Source organism: Prosopis cineraria, unplaced genomic scaffold (genome assembly GCF_029017545.1).
Source record: "Prosopis cineraria cultivar Desert tree isolate PC_DT_omini unplaced genomic scaffold, ASM2901754v1 PC4, whole genome shotgun sequence".
In the NCBI taxonomy this organism is placed as follows: Eukaryota; Viridiplantae; Streptophyta; class Magnoliopsida; order Fabales; family Fabaceae; genus Prosopis; species Prosopis cineraria.
The window spans coordinates 32,804,462-32,831,866 of NW_026555335.1; the positions used below are offsets into that span (position 1 = coordinate 32,804,462).

The 27,405-nt window shown below is 33.5% G+C and overlaps 1 protein-coding gene across 1 annotated transcript; it reads right to left on the minus strand.

The window, feature by feature from the left end:
* Positions 1 to 23,430: 23,430 nt before the first annotated feature.
* Positions 23,431 to 24,966, minus strand: LOC129307803 (stemmadenine O-acetyltransferase-like). The gene has a single exon (XM_054948710.1). The coding sequence runs from the start codon at positions 24,928 to 24,930 to the stop codon at positions 23,626 to 23,628; it is 1,305 nt and encodes a 434-aa protein (XP_054804685.1). The 5' UTR covers positions 24,931 to 24,966; the 3' UTR covers positions 23,431 to 23,625.
* Positions 24,967 to 27,405: the final 2,439 nt, after the last annotated feature.

The following is a 27,405-nucleotide window of genomic DNA, read 5'->3' on the forward strand; positions in this document are numbered from 1 at the left end:
TTTATGCTCTCATATTCCCTTTTCTATCTCATTTATGAAGGTTTGAGTTATGGTTTGAGTTAGGAAGTTGATTTTTGATCCATATGAGCTATAGGTTTGAACCCATTAGTTAAAATGGATGTAATGGGAGTTGTTTGTTGTAGATAAACCTCATATTAATGATTTTATCAAGAGTTAGTTAAGGTGAGTTATTGTTATTTGAATTTTTCAATTAATATAATTGTTGGGAGTATTTTAAGCTCATTAATAATGGTTTAATGAGTTAATAGTGGTAATGTGAGTTAATGTAACCTAGTCAACTTATTGGGTATGAATGGGTAGAGAATTATAAGGTTGATAGTATAGAGAATGTGGAGTTTGGTATTGGCAAATCTTTAAAAATAGGATAATGATGATATTCTCATATTGTGATTATAGTGTGGTTTGATTTAGCACCATTCAAGCTTGTGAGAAGCTTTGGAAGTGCTTGTTGTGATGGGTAAACTTTTGACCTCTCAAAGGTTTGAGGTAATTGGGGGAAACTTAATTTATATAGTTGAATATTGATTGGTTATTTGTTAAAAAGGGATTGATTTGAATTGTGATTTATTTTTTGAACTATTGATGTAATTTATGGCAAATGTTGAATCTGTGAAGTTATGGAATGATTTTGAAAATGAACCCTTACGCATGCTATCTCTAAATGTGTGTTGGTTTTTATTGATGGCATGTTGTGCAAATTTGCTAAATGTAATGCAATATGCGGAGTAATGTGGAATACATGAGTATAGGTATGTGATTTAATATGACGTGAATTAGTGAGTGGATGCATAAACATATGAGTTGTGCATAGGATGATCATTGGCAGGACTTCGCCTAGGGAGAGGAGTAGTTGGTTAAATCCACGTGGTATTGGTAGTGACCATTAGAATCAGGAACTTGCCCTGGCACCAACAGTTGGAATTGAAAGGTAGCCTATGTCCCATAATTGATTCGAGACTGTCTTACTTGTTTTATGAGGGACTCAAATCTAACTAGTCTCTACCAGCTCATAAGGAGGCTAGATTAAAGGTATGACACCTCATGGTTATTAGTATTGAGGAGACCAAATTACATAAGTAAGTGAGTTAACCCTAGCCCGAAAACTCCTCACAAGTGGAAGGCTAGGTTAATTCGTTAAAGACGTAGCCACATGATAACTATTGGTTTGATGTCGAATGTAACATGATAGTATAAAGTTTGCATTTGATCATGCATATAAATCCAGCCACATGGTTGTTATTATTGTGGACCGGTATGTGTTAGGGGTGCATGGTTGGTATTATTATGACCCTATGTTGTGCTTTATGATTTAGTATGGATTATTTATACTTAAGACCTAGTCACATAGTTGTTAGTTTTGTGAACCGTGGCAAAGTTCATCATATGTGTTATAAATGTGTGTTTTTGTGTAATTGCATTTGTTTTCCATTGATATGCACTTATATAGATTAGGTGAAATTTGATAACTGAGTGGTTGTACTCACCTCCCAATTCTCAATATTTTTAAGGCCTAGCTTATTGAATCTAATTCTGGGAAAACATTCTGAGGCATAGGATTGTGGTGAAAATCCTACTTTCATACCTCTTTACTCTACTTATGTGTATAAATGTTGTTAAAATTGCCAACTAAGGGTTCACATGTTATTTTTTTTATACTACTTGCATTATAGTAGCATACAACTTGTGTATTTGATACCCTGGGTTAGTGACTTTTGGTTGTAAACTTGTAGATAGGACTAAAATACTTGTGCAAGTAGGAACATATTTATTCTGCATGAATTGAAATGAAAATGGTTATTTCATGCAAAGTTTTCCTCCCCCTTATGTTTTATGAAATTTGGGGTTGAGTGGTGATTTTGAGATTTATGTATTTTTGGTTGTCTATGGTGCATTGCACAAGTTCGCTAGAGTCTATTAAGTATGGTCGGATGGTCGGTGTAGGCTTTTAGCACTTCTAGTTGACTTTGGACACCATTGTTGTGGAATTTTTTTCAAAAAGTGGTAAAATTGGTTTTGGTGTCCAAGTTTTTATAGGAAATGAATTTGAGTGTGAAACTTATGCCATTAGCTAGAGCTAGGAGAAAGCTCCGTGTAGACACCGAAACTACCTCAATCAGACGTCGGGTGGAGATTTAGAATGCTTTTGAAGTTCGCTTCCTATGCTGTCAAATTGACAGCTAATATCTGTCAAATTCGGGCAATGTGCCACGACGCATGGCACAAAGGCAAGTGAACTGTGGCGCATATGTCTTTAGTTGTGGCACATGCCACATTTTCTACATAAAACATAGTTTTGAGTTTTAAAACTCAAGGTTTTAGGTCCCAATCAATTTATAAGCTTCCGCATTGTTTTAAAACTCTGATTTGAGTATAATAAGTGTTTGATTGAGATTAAAAGTGTTGAATTTTTAGATTGCATTGTAAATGATTTAAGAATTATTCTCGCTTTTGAAATTTTACAAACTTGATAATTTACTTGGGTTATTCCCATAATTACCTCAATATTGGAGTTAATTGTGATTTAGTAAGGGAAACCTTACAGTTCCTTTTTTGCTAATGTTGTAATTGATCCCTTTATTATTGTCTCACCAATAAATGATATTGCATCTAAATTTTGGTTATATAATACCCCCGCACATCATGTATTTGAACCTCTATATTCAATATCCATGGTCTTGGTCCCCTCTTCCTTAAGTAAAGTTAAGGTAATTTGGGATGGTTCTTTTGGTCCACCAACTGGCCATACTAGCATTGGATTAATATGGCGAGATCATAAAGGAAAATTTATAAAAGGTTATAAGGAATGCATTATTGCCACATCTGCATTTGTGGTTGAGTTACTTGCTTGTAAGAAGGCTTTATTACTGCTAAATGACCAGCATAATTAGAAGGTTATTGTCAAATTAGACTGTCAACTATTATTTAATGCTCTTACTTTGAAAAAATGGGACTACTGTGATTGGTTATACCATGGATAGATTATTGATTTACTGCAAATCACTGAGTCCTTTCCACTTCTTTGCTTCTCCTTGGTAAAATGCTTTGGGAATTTTGCTGCAGACCATCTTACAACCTTTGCATCAAAGGGGTGGAGCCTTTTGGCTAGGTTGTCACACATTTACCCCCTCTTTTATCTATTCTTTGACATGACTTAGCGGCTTTGCAAAGATAATCTCTAATGATTTCCACTGAGAAAGATTGTGAAAGAATAGGCTAATTGGTATTTGTTCTTTTTATGTTACTATGTATGCCTTTACCTTTGGCTTATGGATTGACTTTATTTCAACTTTAATGTTATCTCATCTTCAGGTAAAAAAAAAAAGATTAGCAGAAGATGTAGTTTATAAGTCAAATTTGTTACATCATTTTATTCCTCTAATCTTTGACTTTAACATCATTTTAGGGTTGTTTAGAGCATAAGTGTGGCCTTTAAAGCAACTGAACAATTTCTGCAATTTTTCCCTTTTTGGGGGCAGAATTGCAATTTTTTAAAGTTTTGAGCCAATTCTTTAAATTTCAAAATTATGAATTTGAAAAAAAATGAAAATATAATAATTTGTTCTAAATCAGTTCTTTTCTAATCCCATTAGTTTAATTTGAGTTCATCCTTTTTAGTTCATGAATAATTCACCATTTTGTTCGTTATTTAGTACCTTAATTGTACTTTCTAGTTACTTTCAAAGTGTACTAGGTTTAGGTTTTCTTAATCCAAAAATTAAGGTTAACTAATCATAACTCCTTTCTACTAATCCTCTTTCATATTTCCACTTGTAATCATTTTTTCATAATTTTTCACTTAAGATGGATGAATTTAAATTAGTTTATTAATTTTGTTCTACACTTATGCTAATGGGACAATTGGCTATGTAGGGTGAAGAGTGATCCAAAATTGACATGTTGACTATAAGTGGATGAGATTTCAGCCCTTTATCAAGATCATGGTTCATTTGACGATGGATGAACAAACTAAAATTCAAGAGGATCATAAGGGGCAAAGAAGACAGAATTTTAAACATTTTAGTTTCACTTTATTTAATTCAAGCATTTTCTTTTTTGGTCATATTTGTAGATCTTTAATCCAATGGTACAAGCTTTTACCTTGTTCCCTACTCACCCATTTTAACCCTCAATTTCTCTCCAAGAAAATCTATAATAGAAGGCTAAGGGGGAGCCTCAAATTTTGGCCACCACCTCCCAAATTCCAGTCAAATTCTTCTCTTTTCTCTCATTGTCCAACTCTAGATAAAGCCTTTTTTCTTCATTTTCTTTTCATTTTTTTAGTTCTAATTGCCCACTGTTACACACTCATTCATGTCATACTTCACTCCATTTTATTCCACTCACTTCAAATCACTCATACTAGCTCCTATTCTCATGGCCAAAACACCTCTTTTTGTGTATGGGATTTTTGAGCTATCATTCATGGATTGCTAAACTTTTAAGCCCCTTTAGGTATGGTTAAGCCCTTGAGGAGATTGGATTATTTGGACTATTTTCACTCTTCTCTTTAATTGAGTTTATTTAGTAGCTTTTCTCTATTTAAATCTTGTAATGTTCCTCAATTTGGAATTCTAAATTTGTGTAGCATTTTCAATTAATGAGTTTAATCATTTCTTGAGTTATTGTGCTATACATTTATGTTATTTTATTGTTCTTTTGATTCCCTTGAGAATTTAATTTTGTCCTCTTAATTCATACTAGTGAGTCATGATTATGCATTTTGTGTGAATTAAAGAGTGAGGTATATTCTCAATTGGACTAGATTTAGTCATGGTTGTGCAAGAGTGTAACTTAATGAATTAATTAGACTTATTAGGTGGAACTTAACCATACTTGATTTTATGAAATTCTAGTGAATTTTAAGCATGAGTTTGGGGATTCCTAAACAAATTTTGATTGAAGAGTGAATGCCAATCATTATTTTATTACCAAGGATAGAGTAATCATACCTTTAAGGGGTTGTCATTATCACTTGAAATTTCACATCTTATTTCTTATTCTTTCCATTTTCAGTATGTTTATTTCCTTCAATAAAGAAAATTAAAAAATAGTTTATATTCTAGCATTTTAAATTCAAATTTTTTAGTTTTAGTTAATTCAACCTCACATATCCGCTTGTTCCTTTTAATTTAAGTCTTTTTCTTGTACTTTGGGACTTTAAGACCTCCTTGAGAGATCAATCTAGGTTGGCTACTATATTTCATTAATAGCTTGGAATTAAATTTGAGGCTGAGGCGACTAGGCTATGTTAGCAGTTCATGCCATACTTGTAACATTCTAAATTTCTTAATCTTAAGTTTAGAGGTTAATCGAGGGTGAAGTGAAAGTTAGTGTGGGATTAGAGATTCGGATGATTAATTGGTATTTTAACTTATTTGTATGTTGTGTGAGCAGATACGGGCATTTGGAGTGCATTTCGGGTAGAAGCAAGTATGCATGGTGAGAATAAATTTCACTGTGCCATGCGCCGCAGCTTATGCTGCACGGGCTGCGGCACATGAACCACAAATTGCCTTCATAAGTTGTGAAATTTTAGAAATTTCAGAGGAGTAAAATTGAAAAACACACAAGATAGAGAGAGAAGAAGGGCTGAGAAGCTACATCAAGCCATTTTGGAGTGGTGCAAGGTGATTATGATTGATAACTTGTCAGGTAAGCTATGTATAACTTTTACCTTCCATTCGACACAAATTTCTTTGAAAATAAGTTATAGGGAAATTGAATCGATAAAATTTAAGGGGTTTGATTCTTGCTTAATAGTAATAAAAAGGTTTTCGAAAGTTAAATTAGAGTTTTGTGACTGGTTTAGAGCTGAACGATGGAACTTTGAACTTGTAAGCTCAATTTTATCCTTTAGAGAAAGAAAAAAAGGGCATACCCCCACATATCCCCACATATCTCAGGTGCACTCCCACCCCTTATGATCATGCTTTTTCACAAGTATCACTGCTTATTCACATTTCCACCACATTTACTTTCATATCACATATATGTATACATATCTATTGAAATCAATGACTTTTCAAAATCCATTTCAAAAATCAATGTTCATGCAAAAATCATCTTTCAATATCAAATCATGCACAAAATTCTTAAACAACAAATTCATCACTTTGTATTTACTTCTACACAGTTATAATAGTTAATAAACACAATAAACTATATGGTTACCTCAACCCTTTGTCACACAAAAGGATTACCATGGCTCAACGTTAGCTCCACACATTCTATACGCATGAGGTAGCTTGAGCAACACTCAATCTACACAATTAAGTGACAATCATCAATTATCACTCCAGATAAACCCTGAATTCACTATATTCTAAGTGCCTATAACACTTAAATTCCTTGCCTAACCACATCAACCATTTCAAAACACTCTAACCATCCTCTTAAACATCCTAATACACCAAAATCGACATCCAATTCCCCACATTGTCTCAAAATCTTCACATTATACCTAGGATTTGTCCAAACCCTAACCAAAAATCTTAAATCACCATAAAACTCAAAAATCTAGGGTTAGAGGCTAGACTTAACTCCCCAAACCTTAAATAAACCAATGGGTTTGGTCTAAACCTAAGGGAACTGAAATCAAAGTCCCCATTGCCCCACTAATCTAGATTTTCACATAAAAGAGGGTGAAGAGGTAACGTGCAACTTACCCAATGGTGATTCAAGCTCTAAATGTTTCCAAAGTAGCCTAGGGATCGTGCCCTAGAAACCCAGGAGCTCCGCTCCATCGCTCTCTTGTTTTTCCTTTTTTCTCTCTTCTGTTTTCAATTTGTTTTCGCAAACCGATAAGTGCTAATTTTGCACGTCTGCCATGGTGCATTGACACGCCTATCGCAACGTATGGCATAGAAAGCCACACCAAAATTTAAACTCCCTTCCATACCATGGCCCGCTCAAACATTGACCTAGCCCCCTTCTAAGGCTGTCCAAGGATCTATAAACTATATTAGTTTCTCATAAACCTTGTTAATCAATAATTTATCTAAATTGACTAAATTATCCTTGAAAATATTAATAATTACCAATTGGAAAACTTAGGATGTTACAATTCTCCCCTCCTTTTAAGAATTTTGCCCTCAAAATTCAAAATGTCACACAAACATATACCTGTGAAAATAATTAGGGATATAATTGCCTCACTTTATCCTTGGTCTCCTATGTCACATTACCAAGGGTCATACCCTTCCAAGAGACCTTAACTAATCGAATAGTCTTGTTTCTTAATTATGGATCTTTCACATCTATAATTCGCTCTAGTTCAGCTCGATAGGTCAAGTTTTCTTGAAGTTCCACCTTTTCTAACTCAATAACATGAGAAGGATCGGGTTGATATTTCTTGAGCTGACTCACATGGAACACATTATGAACACCCGATAAACTTAACAGTAATGCAATTCGATACTCAGCGGGTCCCAACTTCTCCAAAATCTCAAAGGGAGCAATAAACCTGGGAGTCAATTTCTTAGCCTTTGTTGATCTCCTAATACTAGTCATTGGCGTGACCCTCAAAAATACATGATCATCAACCAGAAATTCTAATGGTCTTTTACGCCGATCCGTATAGCTCTTTTGTTGATTCTGGGTTATTAACAACTTTTTTTTAATCAATTAGATCTTTTAGGTGGTTTGGTCTACCAAATTTGGACCCAACAAACTTCTCTCGCTCAATTCTGTCTAACATAAAGGCGATCAACATCTTCTTCCATATAATCCCTCATACAGAGCCATTTTAATGCTAGAATGAAAATTGTTGTAAGCAAACTCTGCTAACGGTAGATGTCTATCTTAACTGCCTCTCAACTCTAAGGCACAAGCTCACAACATATCCTCAAGCATTTAGATAGTCCTCTCAGTCTGGCCATCTGTCTGTGGATGATATGCAGTGCTAACTTTCAATGTAGTGCCCATTGGTCTTTACAATGCTCTCTAAAAGTTTGATATAAACCTTGGATCACGATCAAAGACAATGTCCTTCGGCACCCTATAAAGTCTTACTTCTCATTTACATATACATTGGCCTACTTCTCAAGTGAATAGGTAGTTTTCACTGCCAAAAAGTGCGCTAACTTCGTTAACTGATCCACAATCACCTATATTGTGTCATAGCCCATTTGAGTTATAGGTAATCTAGTGATGAAATCCTATGATATGTTATTCTACTTCCATTCTAGGATCTCTAGTGGTTGCAACACACCACCAGGCCTTTGGTGCTTAATCTTAACTTTTTGGCGCGTCAGACACCTAACCATAAACTCTGTCACATATTTCTTCATTCTTGGCCACCACCATATTTGCTTCATACCCTAATACATCTTGGTGACACCAGGGTGAATAGTATACTCACTATGGTGTGCTTCTTCTAGGATCGTCTTCCTTATCTCCTTATCACTTGGTACGTAAATTTGATCCCGATAAGGCACATATCTATCATAATTGAATCTAAATTCTGTAAGTTTCCTCTCCTCAATATCCTCATAGATTCCCAATAAATATTCATCCTCAAACTAAGCAGCTCGTAACTCTTTCTAGAATTCATTAGTTATGACTATAGAATTCACTTTGTACAACATCATCGGAGGTGCTTTCCTTTGAGTATCTAAGAAAATCTCAAGTAATAGATGCTCTTGAATCATCATATGAGCAACATGCATCGTTCTCTTGCTTAGCGCGTCTGCCACTACATTGGCTTTACCTAAATGGTACTTGATCTCAAAGTTGTAGTCTTTGAGAAATTCCATCCATTTGTATTGCCTCATATTTAGTTCCTTCTGATCCACTAAGTACTTCAAACTCTTATGTCACTAAATACTTTAAACATAGACCCATAGAGATTGTATAGCCAAATTTTCAAGGCAAAAACCACTGCTGCCAACTCTAGATCATGAGTTGAATAATTCTCCTCATACGGTCGCAATTGTCTTATGGCATAAGTAACAACTCGATCATCTTGCATTAAAACGCACCCTAAACCTTTCAACGATGCATCTGTATAAACCACATATGGTAATTGAGGATTAGAAATAACCAATACTGGAGCAGATGTCAGTTTCCTCTTCAACTCTTGAAATGCCGACTCACACTTATTGGTCTACACATACGGCTTATCCTTTCAAGTTAACATAGTCAATGGAGACGCGATCTTTAAAAATCCTTGAATGAATTACTGATAGTAGCCTACTAATCATAAAAAGCTTCTAATCTCTGTCACTGAGGTAGGCGGTTCCTATTTCAACACAGCATCCACCTTGTGTGGATCCACGATAATCCCTTCTGCCAGTACCACGTGACCAAGAAATCTCACTTCTCTTAGCTAAAACTCACATTTATTGAGTTTGACATACAATTTATTGTCCTTTAAAAGTTGTAGGACTGTATGAAGATGCTTTGCATGCTCTTCCTCATCTCTTGAGTAAATTAGAATATCATCGATGAATACCATCACAAACTTATCCAGATAAGGAGGGAAGATTATGTTCATATAGTCCATAAATACTATTGGAGCATTTATCAATCCAAATGGCATCACCAGAAACTCATAGTGACCATATCTAGTGTGAAAGGAAATCTTTAGTATATCCTTAATCCTGACTCGCAGCTAATGATAGCCTGATCGCAAGTCGATCTTAGAAAACACCGCAGCTCCAACCAACTAATCTAGCAAATCATCGATTATGGGTAAAGGATGATTGTTCTTGACTGTCACTTTGTTCAACTGTCTATAGTCAATGTAAAGTCTCATACTACTATTCTTTTTCTTCACAAATAACACCGGTGATCCCCACAGAGACACACTTGGCCTTATGAAACTTTTTCTAGTAATTCTTCCAGTTATTTCTTTAGCTCTGCTAACTCAGATGGAGTCGTTCGATACGGAGCTTTCAATATGGGTTCTACTCTAGGTACAAGGTCAATAGAAAATTCCACCTCTCGCTCAAGCAGCAATCCAAACACTTCTTCAGAGAATACTTTAAAAAATTCATTCACCATATCGATTCTCTCGATTCTCCATTATAAGCCGCATGAATGGAAAAGAACACCATATATGCCTGACAACCTTGTTGAATGTACTTTTTTGCTTATATTGCAGATAAAAATCTTGACTGACTCAGTTTCACTTTAGGTGTAGTATACACTGGTAAGGATATTATTTTTCTTACACAATCTAGCATCGCATTGTTTGCTAACAACCAGTCTATACCTACTACTACATCAATCCCAATCATAGGTAGACTAATCAAATCAATGGTGGTTGATCTATTCTCAAATCTCAAATTAACACCTAGACATGCACGGTTGGTTCTTACAAAAGTTCCTACCGATGCAGACACATTAATCACATATGGTAGAGTATGCACAGATAATTTCAACCTCAACACACGATCATCAAAAATGCAAGAATGGGTAGCACCCGAATCAAATAAAACATCTATATCACAGTTGTGCAGAGAGATTTTACCTCTAATCAAATTTGAAGATGCACCTGCCTCCTCTTGAGACAACGTGAATACCTTCTAGGAATAGTTGATGTCTGCTCTATGGTACCCACTCTGCCCTCATCATAATATCTAGCAATGTGCCCTATCTTGCCACACTTAAAGCAAGCCCAATACTTTTCCATATGATATCTCCCACACTTCGAGCATTGAGGGGTTCTAACCATGCTAAGAGTCGGTACAAGCACTATGGAAGCCTGTTGAGATGGCTGTGCACCACTAGCACCATTCTTAGGTCCATTACTCCTTTGGAAAGAACCTCTAGACTGTGATCCCTTTTAAAAATTCTTCTTCTTCTTAAAGCTCCTAGAACTACCGGAGCTAAAATCAAACCTCTTACTGACTCCACCAGTAGGGCCAAACGACTGTGAGAATCTACCCTGACTATCCTTTCTCTTCTCAGTCTCTGCCTTTCAGCCCCTTCTTGCAGCTATTCTTAGCTTATTGCACATCTCATCATAAGATGTGATCTCAAACAAGGCCAACTGCTGTTGGTATTTAGGCCTTATCTTCTCAAGTAGTCTCTCAGCCTTCCATTTTGAGTCATCATTTCTTATGAGATAGGTATAGTACTTTGACAATTGATTGAACTTGGTGATAAAAGCTTCTTCATCAAGATTCCCTTGCTTAAATTCATCGAACTCGACCTCTTTCTCTACTCTGAAGGCTATTGGAAAGTAGAAGTTGAAAAACCTCACTTTAAATTTATCTCATGTCCACTTAACTCCACCCATTGGTCTCACCGACTTCTACTAATGTTTAGCCTCTTTTACAAGCAACACGGAGGCCAAAGGCACCTTCTACTCTTCTGAGCATGGCACCACTTCAAATATTGTCTCAATTCTCTCAATCCACTCTTTGGCTTTGCCTTCTTTCATTATTCCATCAAAGGTAGGCAGATGAAGCTGTGAGAAACTCTTCTATGCTCGATCCATAGAATTCTATGAACCACTGCCACCTATAGCTTTAGATTTATTGGGTGTGCTCTTCTCATAAGTTTCATCTTCTTCCTTATACATTCCTTCTTCATTCTCAATTGTTCTATTGTCTCTTCTTGCCCTATCATTCCTCGATGTACCTTGTCCCCACACTAAATTACCTATTTCTTGCATCAAATTCCTCATCTCCAATAGCAAGGCCTCATTACCCTGCAGCTCATTCCTTGGTTGTTCTAAGTCCTAATCAACTAGAATATGATTCTCTGGTGGTAGCTCATTAATCTTTAGTACCATATCTGTATTAGATGGGTTACCACCCGTAGCTGTTCTGGCAATTTTTCTTCTTGCCATCCTCTCTCCCCTCCTAAGAATGTAAGTAACCACATAAAAAGGAAGCATTAAATGAGATAACTATGCAAAGGGAAGGTAAGTGTAATGAATATATATATGCCAACTTCTAGATATGAATACAACAAGCAAAAGCATCTAACATAACAATCACACATACCAATCTCGTAAATCTTAAAAATGATACCAAATTATAATGTTTACCTTGACATTACTAGGACAACACTCATACACACAGTTGTGATAACTAGGATTAGATAAAATTCCATAAAGAAGTTATCACAACCCAAGGGTTTAAAAAATAATTAGTTTAAAAGGGATCCCAAAAAAACTCTTTTTTAAAATATTGTTTGAGCTCAAACCATAATTAAAAATTAATTAAAAACAAGTACGGAAGCATGGAAATCAAATCACTTTAAAACAGGCTAAAACAAGCCTTTTTGCAAAAATTTTGGCCTGTCTACCATGACACAATCTACGCCCGCTAAGGAAAATGGTACAAAGGGATGAGTCCCTCGAAGGCCACTTGTGCCATAGCACAACAACCACACATCGTGGTGCTCACCTATTGTTATGATAGCAAATTGCTGTCATAATAGCCCTCCAAACTTTTAGAGTGTGCCGTTTTGCTATCCGATGTTCGATTTGGGTGATTCAAGTGTCCACATGAAGCTCTTTGAGCTCTTTAGCTAATGGCAGTTTCACACTCAAACAATCATCCATTTAAAAGATGGACATCCGAATCCAAAATGATTTGTTTTCATATTAAAACACACACAAAGGTGCCCAATTCACAATGCCAATTGCCATTAGCCCCAAAGACATTTTGACCAACTCAAATGGACCACACACAATATGACAATTCAATCATAACACACAATTAAGCATTCACACTCAAAATGATCATTAAAACCCTAATTCACAACAACATAAAGGGGTTAATAAAATCTAACACACATATCAACTTAGTCATTTTGGTATATCAATCTCTTTAAATATATCACATGTAAGTATAACTTGGCCAAGCACATACATACTTAATCCACAACATCAACCTTGGACCAAGATACACACACCCTTATCACAAATTCATATCAAAGAATAACCACAACAATGTTATGTTCTTAAGTTGGCATTATATATTGACAATATTCGTTACAATACCAAACAAGAGGAAAGGGAAGAGCTATACAACTATGCTCTTCACTTTTCAAATGCCCCTTCCTTCCCCTTGCCCCTACCGGAGCTCTTACTTGTAAAATATAATCACAGGGTGAGATAAACATCTTAATAACCAATATAGTTTATCAAATACTTATTACCACAAGTAATCATGATAAAGTATCAAAACTAAGGTAATTATCGAGTATATCATATTTATGAGATAACCCCTTTTCTCCCCTGTTACTTCTCATTTCTGCAGTGGGCACTGTAGACCTTGTTCATTTTCTCCATTTTCGGCGGTAAGTCTTTTTTTGTTCCTTTTACAACTCTCTTTTTATTTCTCTCTTCATTTCAGAAACTTGCCTTAATTTTTTCCCCTTCATTTCTTAGTTATAACAGAGATTCTTTCCACGATTTTATCTGACTTGGGGTTTTAAATACGCACTTTTAAAGTCTTCCAAGCTTTATATTCAAATGTGACGTTGTTCTATTTGAGATTTTGCCTAGGTTTGTCTCTTTTCTACTTTAATATTTGTTATTTTGTCATGTGGGAGCTACTATTGACTGAAAAAAAAAGTGGGGCTGTTATTTTCTCAAACTTTATCTTTTTTTTGCTGATTATAATACATCATTTTTGTATTTTAGTGTACTCTTGTGGGTCATATTGGTCTGCTATGAAAGGATTTGTCTTTCTTTATCTTATGATGCTGCCAAATTCTTGTCGGTCATGTATAGGATCAAGAATAAAATATATCTCTCCATTTTCCTATTTATGAAACAACCTTCCTCATTGTTGTAGCTCGTGCGTCTTTTTCTCATTAATTAACTCTAATGTTCTTCCAATCACCTATTCTTCCTACAAGAAAGAAAAGCTAGTGTCTTATCTACATTATTATTCAACCTCCCCTGCTTGTTTTGATAATAAAGCATTTTACTTTGATACATGGAAATTTTAGAAGCTTGACCTTGTTCCCAAATTATCATGCATTAATTAAACAAAGAATGTGGCTGTAACACTCCACTATAATCAACTTGTGCCTCTTGCTCCCAATGTCTCTCACCTACATTTACTATGTGTCAAGTGCAAATATTTTCTTATTTGAAGACTATTGGTTCATATGCTTATACCTTTATAATGTTTTAGACTTGTTCATTTGTAATTATATATCTTGAATTCTTTGGTTTATATATAGAGTTGTATATTGAATGAAACTCACTCTAAATGAATCTCAAAATAAAATAGGGAGGAGAATGGATGCTCTAAAAAGTTGTAGATGGATGTATGATAAAATAGATTTAACATATGGATACTTGACAAAAGAATTTATTGAAGGTGTTGAAGGGTTTCTTAATCACGCATGTCAATTGCCTCCTTACATAGATTAAAGAGAAATTAGGTGTCCATGTGCTAGGTGTAAATGCCTAAATCATCTATCTCTTGACAATGTAAAGTCACATCTCTATAAATATGGGTTTAAGGTAGATTATTATTAGTAGACTAGTCATGGTAAAGAGTCTATTGAGGCAAGTACAAGCCTCAATCCACTAAATATTAATGAATGTAATTCTTATGATCAACTTGGTGAACATTTCATACGCTATGAGTCTATGATGATAGATGCAGCAGGGCCAAGCTTTAGGAATAACTACAATGACAATCTGGAAGAGGCACCAAATCCTGATGCACAAGCCTTTTATGAGATGTTGCATGCTGCACAATAACCCTTATGGGAAGGTTGTGATGATTGGTCTCAACTTGCAGCAGCTGTATACTTGCTAAATATTAAGGCAAACTCCAACATGTCACATCAAACTTATAATGAAATTTCATAGTTTGTGAGGGCTGTGAATCCTAAAGGCACTTGTATGCCAAAAAATTTGTACCAAACAAAGAAGTTAGTGTCAAAGTTAGGGCTTGATTATAAGAAGATTGATTATTGTAAGAATGGGTGTATGCTATATTATAAAGATGATTTAAATGCAACCCTTTGTAAGTTTTGTGGTAAAGCAAGGTATTTTGAAAGAAAAAATAATAGGGGAAGGAAAAAAGAAAATTGCAAAAAAGCAATTACGGTTCCTACCACTCATACCTAGACTTCAAAGATTATTTACTTCTAAACAAATAGCAAAGGAAATGAGGTGGCACTATGAGAATCATCGAGATGTTAGCATCCTGTCTCACCCCTCTGATGGAGAAGCATGGAAGGTGTTTGACAACACCTACCCTGAATTTGCATGTGATCCATGAAATGTGAGACTCAGGTTATGTGCTGATAGGTTTAACCCATTTGCCCAATATGGAAGAAGCTATTCTTATTGGCCAGTTATTGTCACTCCATATAACTTGCCACCTGAGTTATGCATGAAAAAAGAGTACATGTTCCTTACATTGATTATTCCAGGACCAAATAATCCTAAGAACAAAATAGATGTTTATCTCCAACCGTTGATAGATGAATTGAAGTTGTTATAGGAAGTGGGTGTACTAACATATGATGCTTCATTAAGATAGAACTTTCAAATGCGTGCCGCATTATTATGGACAATCAATGATTTTCCCGCATATGCCATGCTGTCTGGTTAGTCAACCGCAGGGAAGTTAGCATGTCCTATATGTATGGAGAACTCAAAGGCATTCACATTGAAGTATGGGAGGAAAGTATCTTGGTTTGATTGTCATCGTCAATTTCTTCCACATGATCATCAATATAGGAGAAATAAAAGGTCATTTTACAAGAATAGGGTTGAGAACTCAATGCCTCCACCACGGCTAGATAGGGAAGAAGTTTGGCAAAGAATATACAATTTGCCAAGAATAATTGAGTGTGGAGAAGTTCGAATTGAGGGGTATGGGGTCAATCACAATTGGAAGAAATAAAGCATATTTTGGAAGTTGCCGTATTGGAAAACTAATCTCATTCGACACAATCTTGATGTCATGCATATTGAAAAAAATGTGTTTGATAATGTCTTTTATACTGTCATGGACATAAAGGAGAAAACTAAAGATACTTTGAAGGCTCGAATGGACTTGCCAGAGTATTGTCAACGTAAGGAACCTGAAGTACAATATTCATTCAATCTTGAACAAAAACGAGCTATTTGTCAATGGGTAAAGAACCTAAAGCTCCCAGATGGGTATGCATCTAATTTGGCTCGATGTGTTAATGTAAAGGAGGCAAAATTACATGGAATAAAAAGTCATGATTGTCATGTGTTTATAGAACGTTTGCTTCCTATAGCTTTCTATGCTTTGCCAAAAGTTGTTTGGGAACCTTTAGCTGAGTTGAGTCTATTCTTTAGAGAAATTTGTTCAAACACCTTAATGATTTCTAAACTAGAGGTGTTAGAGAAAAATATTATTGAAACATTGTGCAAGTTAGAAAGGATTCTTCCTCTAGGGTTTTTTGACTCAATGGAATACCTACCAATTCACCTTACTTATGAAGCTAAGGTTGGAGGACCAGTTCAATATCAATGGATGTATCCATTTGAAAGGTAGTAAAAGTTGTCTATATATTTTAATAAACTTTTACTTTATTTCAAAACTAGGTCACCATGCTCATAGTCACTTGATGTAGGTTTCTACATACCTTAAAGCTTAAAGTGAAGAATAAAGCTCGTGTGAAAGGCTCTATTTGTGAGGCTTATATAATAGAAGAGATTGCAACATTTTGCTCTCATTACTTTGAGCTAGATGCTCAATCAATAATGATGCGACTTCCAAGAAATGATGATGGTGGAGAATCAGATCTACCTACAATTTCCATTTTTAACTATCCAGGACGACCTTATGGAGAATGCAAATCTCGTTATTTAGAGGATAAAGAAGCAAAAGCTACCACAAGATATATTCTAATGAATTGTGATGAAGTACAACCTTATATAGAGTAAGTGACATTAATTAAAAACTTGCATCATTATTTATTTAGGGATTAATATACTTTTTTTCTGCAGGTTATTTGTTCAATGTTTAACTTCATGTAGCCCCTAAATTTCAGATGTTGAGATAGAAGATCAAATTGAAACCCAATTCTCTACTTGGTTTCAAGATCATCTAACATCAACCAATAATGTTGATCTGCTTTTACATGACATTGCTAAAGGACCAAAACGGGTAGTTACAACATGGCCTGTCTACTTTGTTAATGGTTACAAGTTTCACACACATTCATACACTTATAGAAAATCTACTATAAATAGTGGAGTTTGTGTTAAGGGTTCTGATTATAGCCAATCAGAGTGTGAGTACTATGGCATACTACAAGAGATTGTGCAAATAGAACATACTGGGCTTCTTGAGAAAAAACTAGTGTTGTTCAATTGTGAGTGGTTTGATCCAACTCCTAATCATGGTATGACAATTCATGAGCAATACAAGATTGTTGAAATTAACACATCAAGGAGGTATAATAAGTATGATCCTTTCATTCTTGCACAACAAGCAATGCAGGTATATTATACATCTTATCCAAGTTATGTTCATCAGAAATCTAATCATGCAGTTGACATTAAAGCAAAGGCTCGAAGCATAATTGATGCGCCACCATGTACAACTAACATTGGGGCATTTCAAGATGATAGGTTGCAAGTTGTATTACACTTTTCTATTGTTCATGATGATGAAATGTACAACCTAATGGATATTGAAGATGGTTGTGAAGTAGATGATGAAGAAGATGAAGAAAATGATGAAGGAGAAGGAAGGAAGGATGAGGAGGAGGAGGAGGAGGAGGAGGAGAAGGATGAGGAGGAGGTGGAGGAGGATGAGGATTAGTACTCAGAAGATGATACTGAAGAAGGTGATGACAAGCATGATGTTAAAAATGAAGAAGCAGATGATTCAGAAGATGATATTTAGAGGAATTCATAGTGCATGTTAAATTCTCGGTTTGTTTAAAATTGCATTTTTTATGTATTTGATTTTATTTTTAATATGTTACATATTGTTATGCAAATGTAACTTATTCATGTTAATTGTACAGATGACAAGTCGTGGCATCAAACGTGGTTATTGTCGGCTTAACAGCCCCGTGACACCACCAGCTGGTGTTGGATCATTATCTCCTCCTAATCAATCTCCTTCTATTGGCATATCTAATCCCTCTGTAGGATCTACAATAGAGCCTATCATATCATCTTCAAAACCTGGGAGTCGAGATCCCATAGATGGTCGAATTTGGGTAGAACCTAATAATGATACGTAAGCTAACAATTTTGATATGTTACTTTATTATAAATTTTATGTTTATTTCAATTCTGTACTTTTTTTTATAACAATTGGCCGTGTTGATCTAAATGTAGGCTTAACCCTGCTAATGCTGTTAGGAGTTTCCTTCCCATTATTAAATCCAAATTTGAGTACCCATGTTTCACAATGGGGAATACACCTCCTGAGGTTCAGGGTTACTGGTTCTCTGAATGGATGGTATTTCTATTTGAATATTTTGAGTTAATGTATTTGAGTTCTTATTCTTTATTTCATTAATGATTTATGACCTTTTCATTTTATACGTAGAAAACTTTCAAATGGCTACCATAAAATGATGCATGAATTAAGACTAACTGGAAGAAAAAGTATGGTGATATCTTGAGAAAACATATGACTAGAGTCAGGAGTTCAGGTATTAGGCCAAATTGGATTCCAGAAACAGTATGGAAAGAATTAGAAGTGCAATGGAATAAGCCAGAATATCATAACAAGAAACAAAAGGCTAAGGCAAATCGAGCCTCTACTAAAGGAGGAATGAAGAATAGATGTGGTAGCATTTCTGTATCCAAGCATAAAAGAAGAATGGTAAGTTTTTTTAAAATCAAATTACAAATTATTTCTCATATTGAATGAATATTTATAATTATTGTTAATAATTGTAGACTATAGAGCTTGGAAGAGAGCCAACAATGGTTGAGCTATTTAAGTGCGCACATTATAATGAAAAGACTAGACAATTTGTTGATCAGAGGTCAGCTGATGTATATGTAAGTGCATATATATTTCTTTGTTTTGATTTTCTCATTGGGATTATATTGATGGCTGGAGGCTTGACTACCTATTGTGGGAGTCATTTTTATCATTGAAATTTTTTATACTTGATAAAGTTATCAGTTATTAGATTTGAATGAAATTGACATAAAATTATACCTCTCATTGTATTTTTTATGGAATGTTAAACATTTGCATTTTAATCTTTCTTTATACCTACCTTGTCAATTTGTTAAGTGAATGCTTATTGCTCAATTTGTTGAGTTATGAAATTGAGTTAAATTATAATTTAATTACCTATCTTTTTATAGGAACATTATATGACTCTAAAGAGGTCTAATAGATCCTCTAATCAAGGAGAACTCCCAGATATGGATCCACCTCTTGAAGAAGTAAAAGAAGACTATGCTGATGATATAGAATTATGGTTGAAAGCTGTGGGTGGTGTTAACAGGAAAAGATGCATTTTTGGTATTGGATCTGAGGCTCCTTCATATCATAGCTCTTGTTCTGTAAAGGATGTCTCTTATCATACAGGACTCCACCCAGAATTTGAAAATGAGCTGCAAAAGCGTGTAGATGCTTTGACAGAGATGAACAAAAAGCTTGAGTCAATAATAAATGAGCAGCGACAAGAGCTTCAAAATTGCCAAAAGAATATCAATATTTTGCTTAAGCGTATGCCGCTCGTGGAGGATGAAGATGAAGATGATGAAGCTCATGCTTCTGTTTGATGTTGTTTGGTGATTATGATGTTATTTGACTACTTTAAATGCTTTTGAATGATTTTCCTATGCTTTGACATTTGAGTATGATTGTATCAAATTTTAAATACTAAATGAGATATTTTGTTCTTGATGCTTCAAGTTAAATTTCTTATAATTTTGCTTATTTTTATATATAAAATTATTGTTACAGGTTGAGATTGTAAAATGATGATGGGGGGAAATAACAATTGAAATTAAATAAATAATTAAAAAAAATTTCTTTCAAATATAAATTTGTGACGGATTTGTGACAAAAAAGCCCTTCACAGAATTTGAAACGCGTTTGCGACGAAAATTCCTTCACAAATTTTTGGGACAGATCTGTGACACTATAATCCGTCCCAAATTAGGGACACCATTATGACATTAAGATTCGTCCCAAATTAGGGACAGAAGTTCTGTCTCAAAATATCCGTCTCAAATTGGGACGGAATTTCAAATTCCGTCGCAAACAATTTGCGACCAGCAAAATAGTGATGGAAGGTTATCCGTCACAAATTTTGTCCCAAACTACATTTGTGACGACAATTCCGTCCCAAAATTAGGATAAAATCCGTCGCAAAATGAATGTTTTTTAGTAGTGCTAGGCCTCTAGTTTAGGGTCCATATTTGCATTTAACCCTTAATATTAATATAATTAATATATTTAATGCCTACTTTTTAATATATATATATATATATATATATGACGGGATATCCCAAAGGCGATCCCAAGTCCCCTCCCATCCTTAACTCCTTTTTTTCTTGTCCTACAAAGTCCCATACCCTTTTATTAGGCTAGGAAAGACACATCTTGACATTATCAGGATGGGGCCCAGTCGGCTTGGATGGGTGCAAGGTTGAATACCCCTAATTGCCAGTAACTAATAACACATTAGAGGACAAGGTTGTTAGATAAGGCTGACCTTAAAAAGAGGGAATTGAATGTCTTATATAGTTACAATTTTTTTCCAATAACCAATAAAACGGCGCAAGATAAGAAAGAATAGCGTAATGTGAAATGAGCATTTAAATGAGGTTTGAATGAAGAAGATAAGCGCATTATCTTGGTTCAATCCAACCACATGACTTAAGTTTAGTCCTAAAATAAATCACTTGAGATTTTTAGCTATACTCTTGTAAGTTTAAAATGAGATACTTGTAACCTGAATACAATCTCAAGTTTATTAATGCAGAAATTGATCTCAACAGTGCATGAATATATAGTTGAAAACACTTAATTACTTGCCAATGAAAGTAAATATAGTGATATTTATAATTTATGAAGTATTATAATCATTAGAAATAAGAGTATACTTCTCTGGTCCTATTTATAAGGCAAAGAAAGAAGAAAAAATTTGGTTATATTTATATAGCATTTGCTAATTTCCAATGCTTTTCTTTATATTTTTGTCATTATTAAATGTTTTGAATAAAAATACTAGTAATGAGATTTATGAAAATTTATTAGGGATAAAGGTAAAAATTCGTTAAATTTTAAGACAAAGGTAATGAATTTTAAAGTTTTTCTTAGTTTTAATGAAATATGCTCAAAGTGATTTATAAATAGGACTAGAGAGAATAGTCATTAAGAATACTAGAACATACTTCTTTAGTCCTATTTATAGTGCAAAGAGAGAAGAAAAAATTTAATTTTATTTATAGAGTACTTTCTAATTTTTAATACTCCTCTTTATGTTTTTGCTTTTATTAAATACTAGTAATGAAATTTTAAAATATTTATTAATGATAAAGATAAAACTTATTAAATTTTAAGATAAAGTTAATATGTTTTAAAAAATTTTTTGATTCTAATGAAATATATTTAAAATAATTTATAAATATAAAAGACACATTGTTTAGAAAAAAGTGCTTTATTGCAATGAGTAATAAAGGCTTGTCGGATTGGCTGGCGCAGCGTGATTAACGTGTTAAAGTGTAGCTGAAAAGATTAAATTTGGGTTCTTAAATGTCTCCTATTGGCGTTAATGAGGAAGAGTCGGACACGCATGTAAGAGTCGGACATCACTGGATCTAGAAGGAAGAAACGTACATCGCTAAAAGAGGAGGAAGGGAAGCGAAATACTTCTTCATCTTACCTTATTTATAAATCATTTTTAACATTTTTATCATAACAAAAATAATTTTAAATTTTATTAACTTTATTTAAAATAATAAAAATAAATGAAATAATAATTGATATGTCCTATAATTAGGATCAAAATAAACACTCTTTTTTCGCCCTATAAATAAGATCAAGGGAGTAATGAATTATTAGGAGACTACTTTTTGACTTATAGTAAATAAAAAGAAATCCAAAGACTAGGGAAAGATTAAAATATATTATAAGTTAAAGTGTATTTTTAATCATCCAACTTTTTACAAAGTTTTAATTTAGTTCTTAATTTTAAAAAAATATTTTTTTAATTCTCTAACCCTAACATCATTAGTTTTAAATGATGAATTTTTGTGTCAAGCATTATTATTTCAGAAAAATTAAATTAAATATGTTAACATTTAAAAATATTTTGTCAAAATTTAAAAGTTTAATGTATAAATTTTTTGTGATAAAACCAACGATCTTAGGGCTAAAAAACAAAAAAACGCTTCATGAAATTAAGAGATTAAATTGAAACTTTATAATATAAAGTTAAAGGACTAAATATATACTTTAACTTATATTATAATAATTTTGCAAACCATGACTTTTAATTTCTATATAGTCTAGTCTTATTTATAAGACATTTCTAACATGTTTTATTAAATTAAAGAAAATCTTAAAATTTATTAATTTTGTCTAGACATTTAATAAGTTCTTAATTTTACCCTTATTAAATATACATATCTTAATAATGCATTTTCTCTATCTAACATTGAGTGGAGGTCAAATGAAAAAATTTACAATGAAAATTTAATGAGGTGATGAATAAACAAGACTAAAAAAATTTCTCTTTTTTATTTTATAAATACGACTTGAGAAATTATTTTTCTATCCTTGCACGTTTGCATTTGGGAATGATAATGGTTAAAGGCATGATTTCATCATCAGCCATCTCACTTCCTATCATCAATTAAATATAGACCCCCGCCCCAAACACACACACAGAAAATGTTATTTTTAATAGTTTGTTTTAAATTTCTAGTTTTCTGACATTACGTTTTATTTTTCTAAATTTTTATTTTATTTTATTTTATTATTTAAATATTTCAATAATATTAGCCACACACATAATATATATATATATATATATGTACATAATATTATTTTTAAATTTAATTATTATATTATCGGTTCTACTTATTTAACTAATAATTAAATTATGAAAACTGTGACCACTAGTTTTTTAGGTTTTAGGTTTGGTCCGAAATTTAAAATAAAGTATGAATGCTTATCAAACGACAAATAATATTATTTTTCTTAATTAGTATCTAGATGAGAGAAGATGTAATATTATATGAAAAATATAATTGATATACTTTTTCTTCAATGGGTCAATATAATTGCAAAATATAAGATTTTTTGGGTTTAATTTATTGATGTTTTATGAATGACTTAAATTCATTCATCCAATAAATGTCTGAATTAAATTTAATAGATTTCATTAATACTTGAAAATTATCAATTTACATTTTCCTCTAAAAATTAAAATATACTCATCACCAAAACACATATCACATAGGCTATATCCATATTCAAATCCAATATTTTAGCAACAAATCCAATAAAATTAAATACTTATTAAACTTAAACAACCAACACTAACCCCATGTTTTTATGGGCTTACATATAGAGTATCGACCTAAAGGGACGTTAATTAAAATACAAGATAACGATAATAAAATTTAAACAGCAAAACAACACACAACAATCCTCAACAGCCTCTTCAATGAAACAAACATTCAACACATATAATTAGTTATATACCATCAGGAGAAACTGAAGCATATTGAAGCACATCACGCTCAAACAAGGCCATGTCATTTTTTTCCATGTTAACAAGCACTTCAATCCCTTCACCATCTCTGGTATCTGTAAGAAACATGCTATTCCTTTGTGGATAAGATGTAGTGGTCACCCAAATAGGTTTCCCCCACCCAAAATCTGCTTCGTAAAGTGGAAATCTGCACCAACTCGTAATCTCAACATTAACCATGTTGCTATTATCTGGGTCCCAACTAATTGCTTCTTGCAAAATCTCCGAGATGAATGACTTGTCCTTTCTACCAAGGTGATCAACATAAGTATCAAAAAATTCGGTCAACGATTGCTGCATTTTGCAGACCAACTCACTCAGTTCTTCTTCCTTCGTAACGAATACTGAGAAATACCAAATCAGGTTTCCTATTGTCTTCTCATGTACTGGAGGAGACATTCTCGTCCCAAGATTCGCCCATAAGCAAAGCCTTGTGGGTTGGTTGATTGGTGATTTGAAAGATGAACTTAAAGCTGAAACTGCGGATTTGTAAAGAAGAGCACTCGCAACTTGCACGCGTGTGGGATTTTTCACTTTCTGAGATATCTTGGCCTTGAGGGATTGAATCAATGAAGCATCAAGTATGAATCTTTTGCATATAATATTGTCTTTAGGAATAGCAAGTTCTGGGTAAGATGGTAAATCTCCAAGTGGGAATATTGAGGCTCCATCAAATCGTGGGAGGATTACTCTTTCTTCTCCTTCTTTCTTTTCAGCAGAAGATTCAAATTTTCTGGCAATGGTGGCCCAGTCTTTGACAAAGTTAAAGATCGAATTGCCATCGGCCACTTTGTGAGACACACACACACTGATAGCCATTCCTCCACAGACAAAATGGTTCACTTGAACAACGAACAATGGGCCGCGAGGATCCACTTTCTTCCGAGGCAAGTCACCAGGGAATAACATAACGAGATGTTCTTCCTTTAATGGGTTTCCAAGAAAACCTGATAAATCGTATTTGATATGAGTGACTAATAATGTTGCACCCTCGTCGTTGCAATCTATGGAAGCTCGATCTCTGATTCTACCAGCAAGTGGATAGTACAAGGCAAGAACTTGAGATAAGGATTTCTTGATCACTTCATCAGATCTTTCTTCAGTATTGGTTGGCCCGTAAAAGTAAACTACTGGAACATAGTGACTGAAAAAGACATGATCTATAAAAGAAAGAGGATAGATTCTGAGATGAGGAGGGGTAGGAGAAGAGGGTTTAATAGTTTCTCTTGATATTACTTCCATGTCCATCGACACAGATAATTTTTCTACCAGAAGACGGAGGAAAGGTCCTCGAGGAAGGTTCCAAGGGACTCAAGTTAAGTGTTGGAGTGGTCGATGTTTTATAGAGCCGGTCGTCCGAACTTGCTCAAAAAAATTTAGGATCAGCCTTTGCTATATGAGCTTTTTTAAAAAAATATGATACTTTAAGCTCAATTTGAATAAGTTTGACTACTGGAATTTACAGTTCTATGTGTATATAGAGTTGCTAATTTTGGCTAAACCCGACAGGCCAACTCAAACCTGATCGAAAAAAGTTAGAGTCGAGCTTGGTTATATGAATTTTTTAAGAGTATAGGATACTTTAAGCCCGACTTGAATGAGCCCATCCCACTTGAATTACCACCTCTAGGGAGAAGCAATTCATTCATATAATAATTAAGGGCCTGTTTAGTACTGTTTTTATTTTATTGTTTTGAAAATTGGTGTTGTATAACATGTTCTAAGAAAAAATAAAAATAGGTGTTTTTTTATTCTCCCTTGTTCTCCAAAATAATAATCCCAAAATACTTAAAAGTTGTTTTCATTTTTCTGTTATCCAAAATAATATTTTATGTTTGTGTTCTTCAAAACACTCTTTAAAAATGCGTAACCAAGCAAATTTTTTTGTTCTTTTGTTCTGGAGAATAGAAAATAATTCCTAAAACAGGTTATCAAATAGGCCCTAATATTCATATTTTAAATAAAGATTCAAAACATTGGGCATGAGCCCCACTTTGAATAAAAAAATATATTCATATTTTAATCAAGGCAAAACTATATATAGGTCTTATGCAGCTGATTGATTTACAAAAAAGTTTCATGAGATTTAGAAACCACAATTGGGTCCTTTAAGACTTGAGTGTAATTTGAAATTTGGATAAAACTATATATAGGTCTTATGATCATAAAAGAATATGAGTGGTCAAGATGAAATTTATCCTTCATATTAATTGAAAGATATTACTAGGTCATCGATGAGTAAGAATGAGAAAATATAGGGTCACAATACAATATAATGGAAATGATTTTTTCATTATTATAGTTAGTCTACTCAGAGATTGAGAAAGTAAAGGTCAGATAAATGAGAATGATAATTTCATGTCTCACACTTGATTGAAATATCGTGTAACAAAAGGAATATGATACAGTTATATGATAGGTTACATCAGATCATTGATCCCTATATGAATTAGATAGTCACAATATCTTGCTAAAGGCCACTTGTGACTTGTTAGCTAGTAGCATTATTGGCCTACGGCCAACTTCATATGAGCCTACAGGGTTGCACACAAGAACAGTCTAACTTGAGCTATAATATCTAAATTCATTGAATCAAAAATGTACTTAGATTCAATGAATTTTTTTATTTTATATTGTGTTTGCTATAAATTTAGTTTTATATGATAGATTAAATTTAATAAATAACATTATATGAAAGGATATCATATTAGTTCTATAATTTAAATTTGTAAGATAAATTCAAATAAGATATGATATCATAAATTCAATTTAAGAAATAAATTAAATTTTATTTTTGCTAGCTCAAGATATAATTTTTGAAATAATTATGATTATTTTCTAAAATTCAAAAAGAAAGACAAAAACCTAATCTATGTATAATATAGAGAGAGGATGTGCTTTACAAAGTAAGAAAGGGTCCTGATGGTAAAATATAGTGAGAGCCATGAAAATACCCTAAAGAAAAAGAGAAGTTGGTGTTTAAAAGGATAGATGGATGTTTGGAGCGCTAGCAAGCTGTTTGTGTTCAAAGCTATTCATGTGGATACCGGTAGAGGAAGCTGATATGCATTGTTTGCTTTTGAGATCCAAACAGTTGAGCGAAGTTTAAAAGTTTGACATATAAAGAACTTCTTTTATCCACCTTAACTTGAACAAATTTGATTGGTTTGTGATCGCGATTAGGGTTTCTAGATTTAATTTTTTATTTTCCACTATGCCCCTGCAATCCAACAAATATAAATTAAACATATTCAATGGTTATATAAATAACCGTCCAATATGTAAAAAAATTTTAAAAATTTTAAATTTCTTAGCATATATTGGACAGTTTTTAAGATAACTGTCCACTATATACTCATAATATTAGATGGTTGATATCACGCCCCAAAATGGAGGGTGATCGGCACGGGTGTGAACCATTCTCACCTTCCCGTAAGCCTCCAAATGAATATTTATTTCATTTTTCAAGAGAGGAATAAAATTCAATCAAATCATATGAAAATTAAAATAACTTCTTTAAATTCATTATCATGAGAAAGTGTTAACGTTTTTGTAGAAATTTCGGCAGAACCTCCCCTGTAACTAGGATCTCCTGAAAATTCTACAACAAAAATTTTACAAATATCAGTATAAATTAGGAGCGTAGCTCCTTCCAGCCAACAACCAATATACAAACCAAAAATAAAATTTATCAACAATCTATGTGGAGCATCTACTATTTCT

Excerpts from the sequence above, each read along its gene's own strand:
- LOC129307803 (XM_054948710.1), bottom strand. The coding sequence starts at position 24,930 with ATGGACATGGAAGTAATATCAAGAGAAACTATTAAACCCTCTTCTCCT.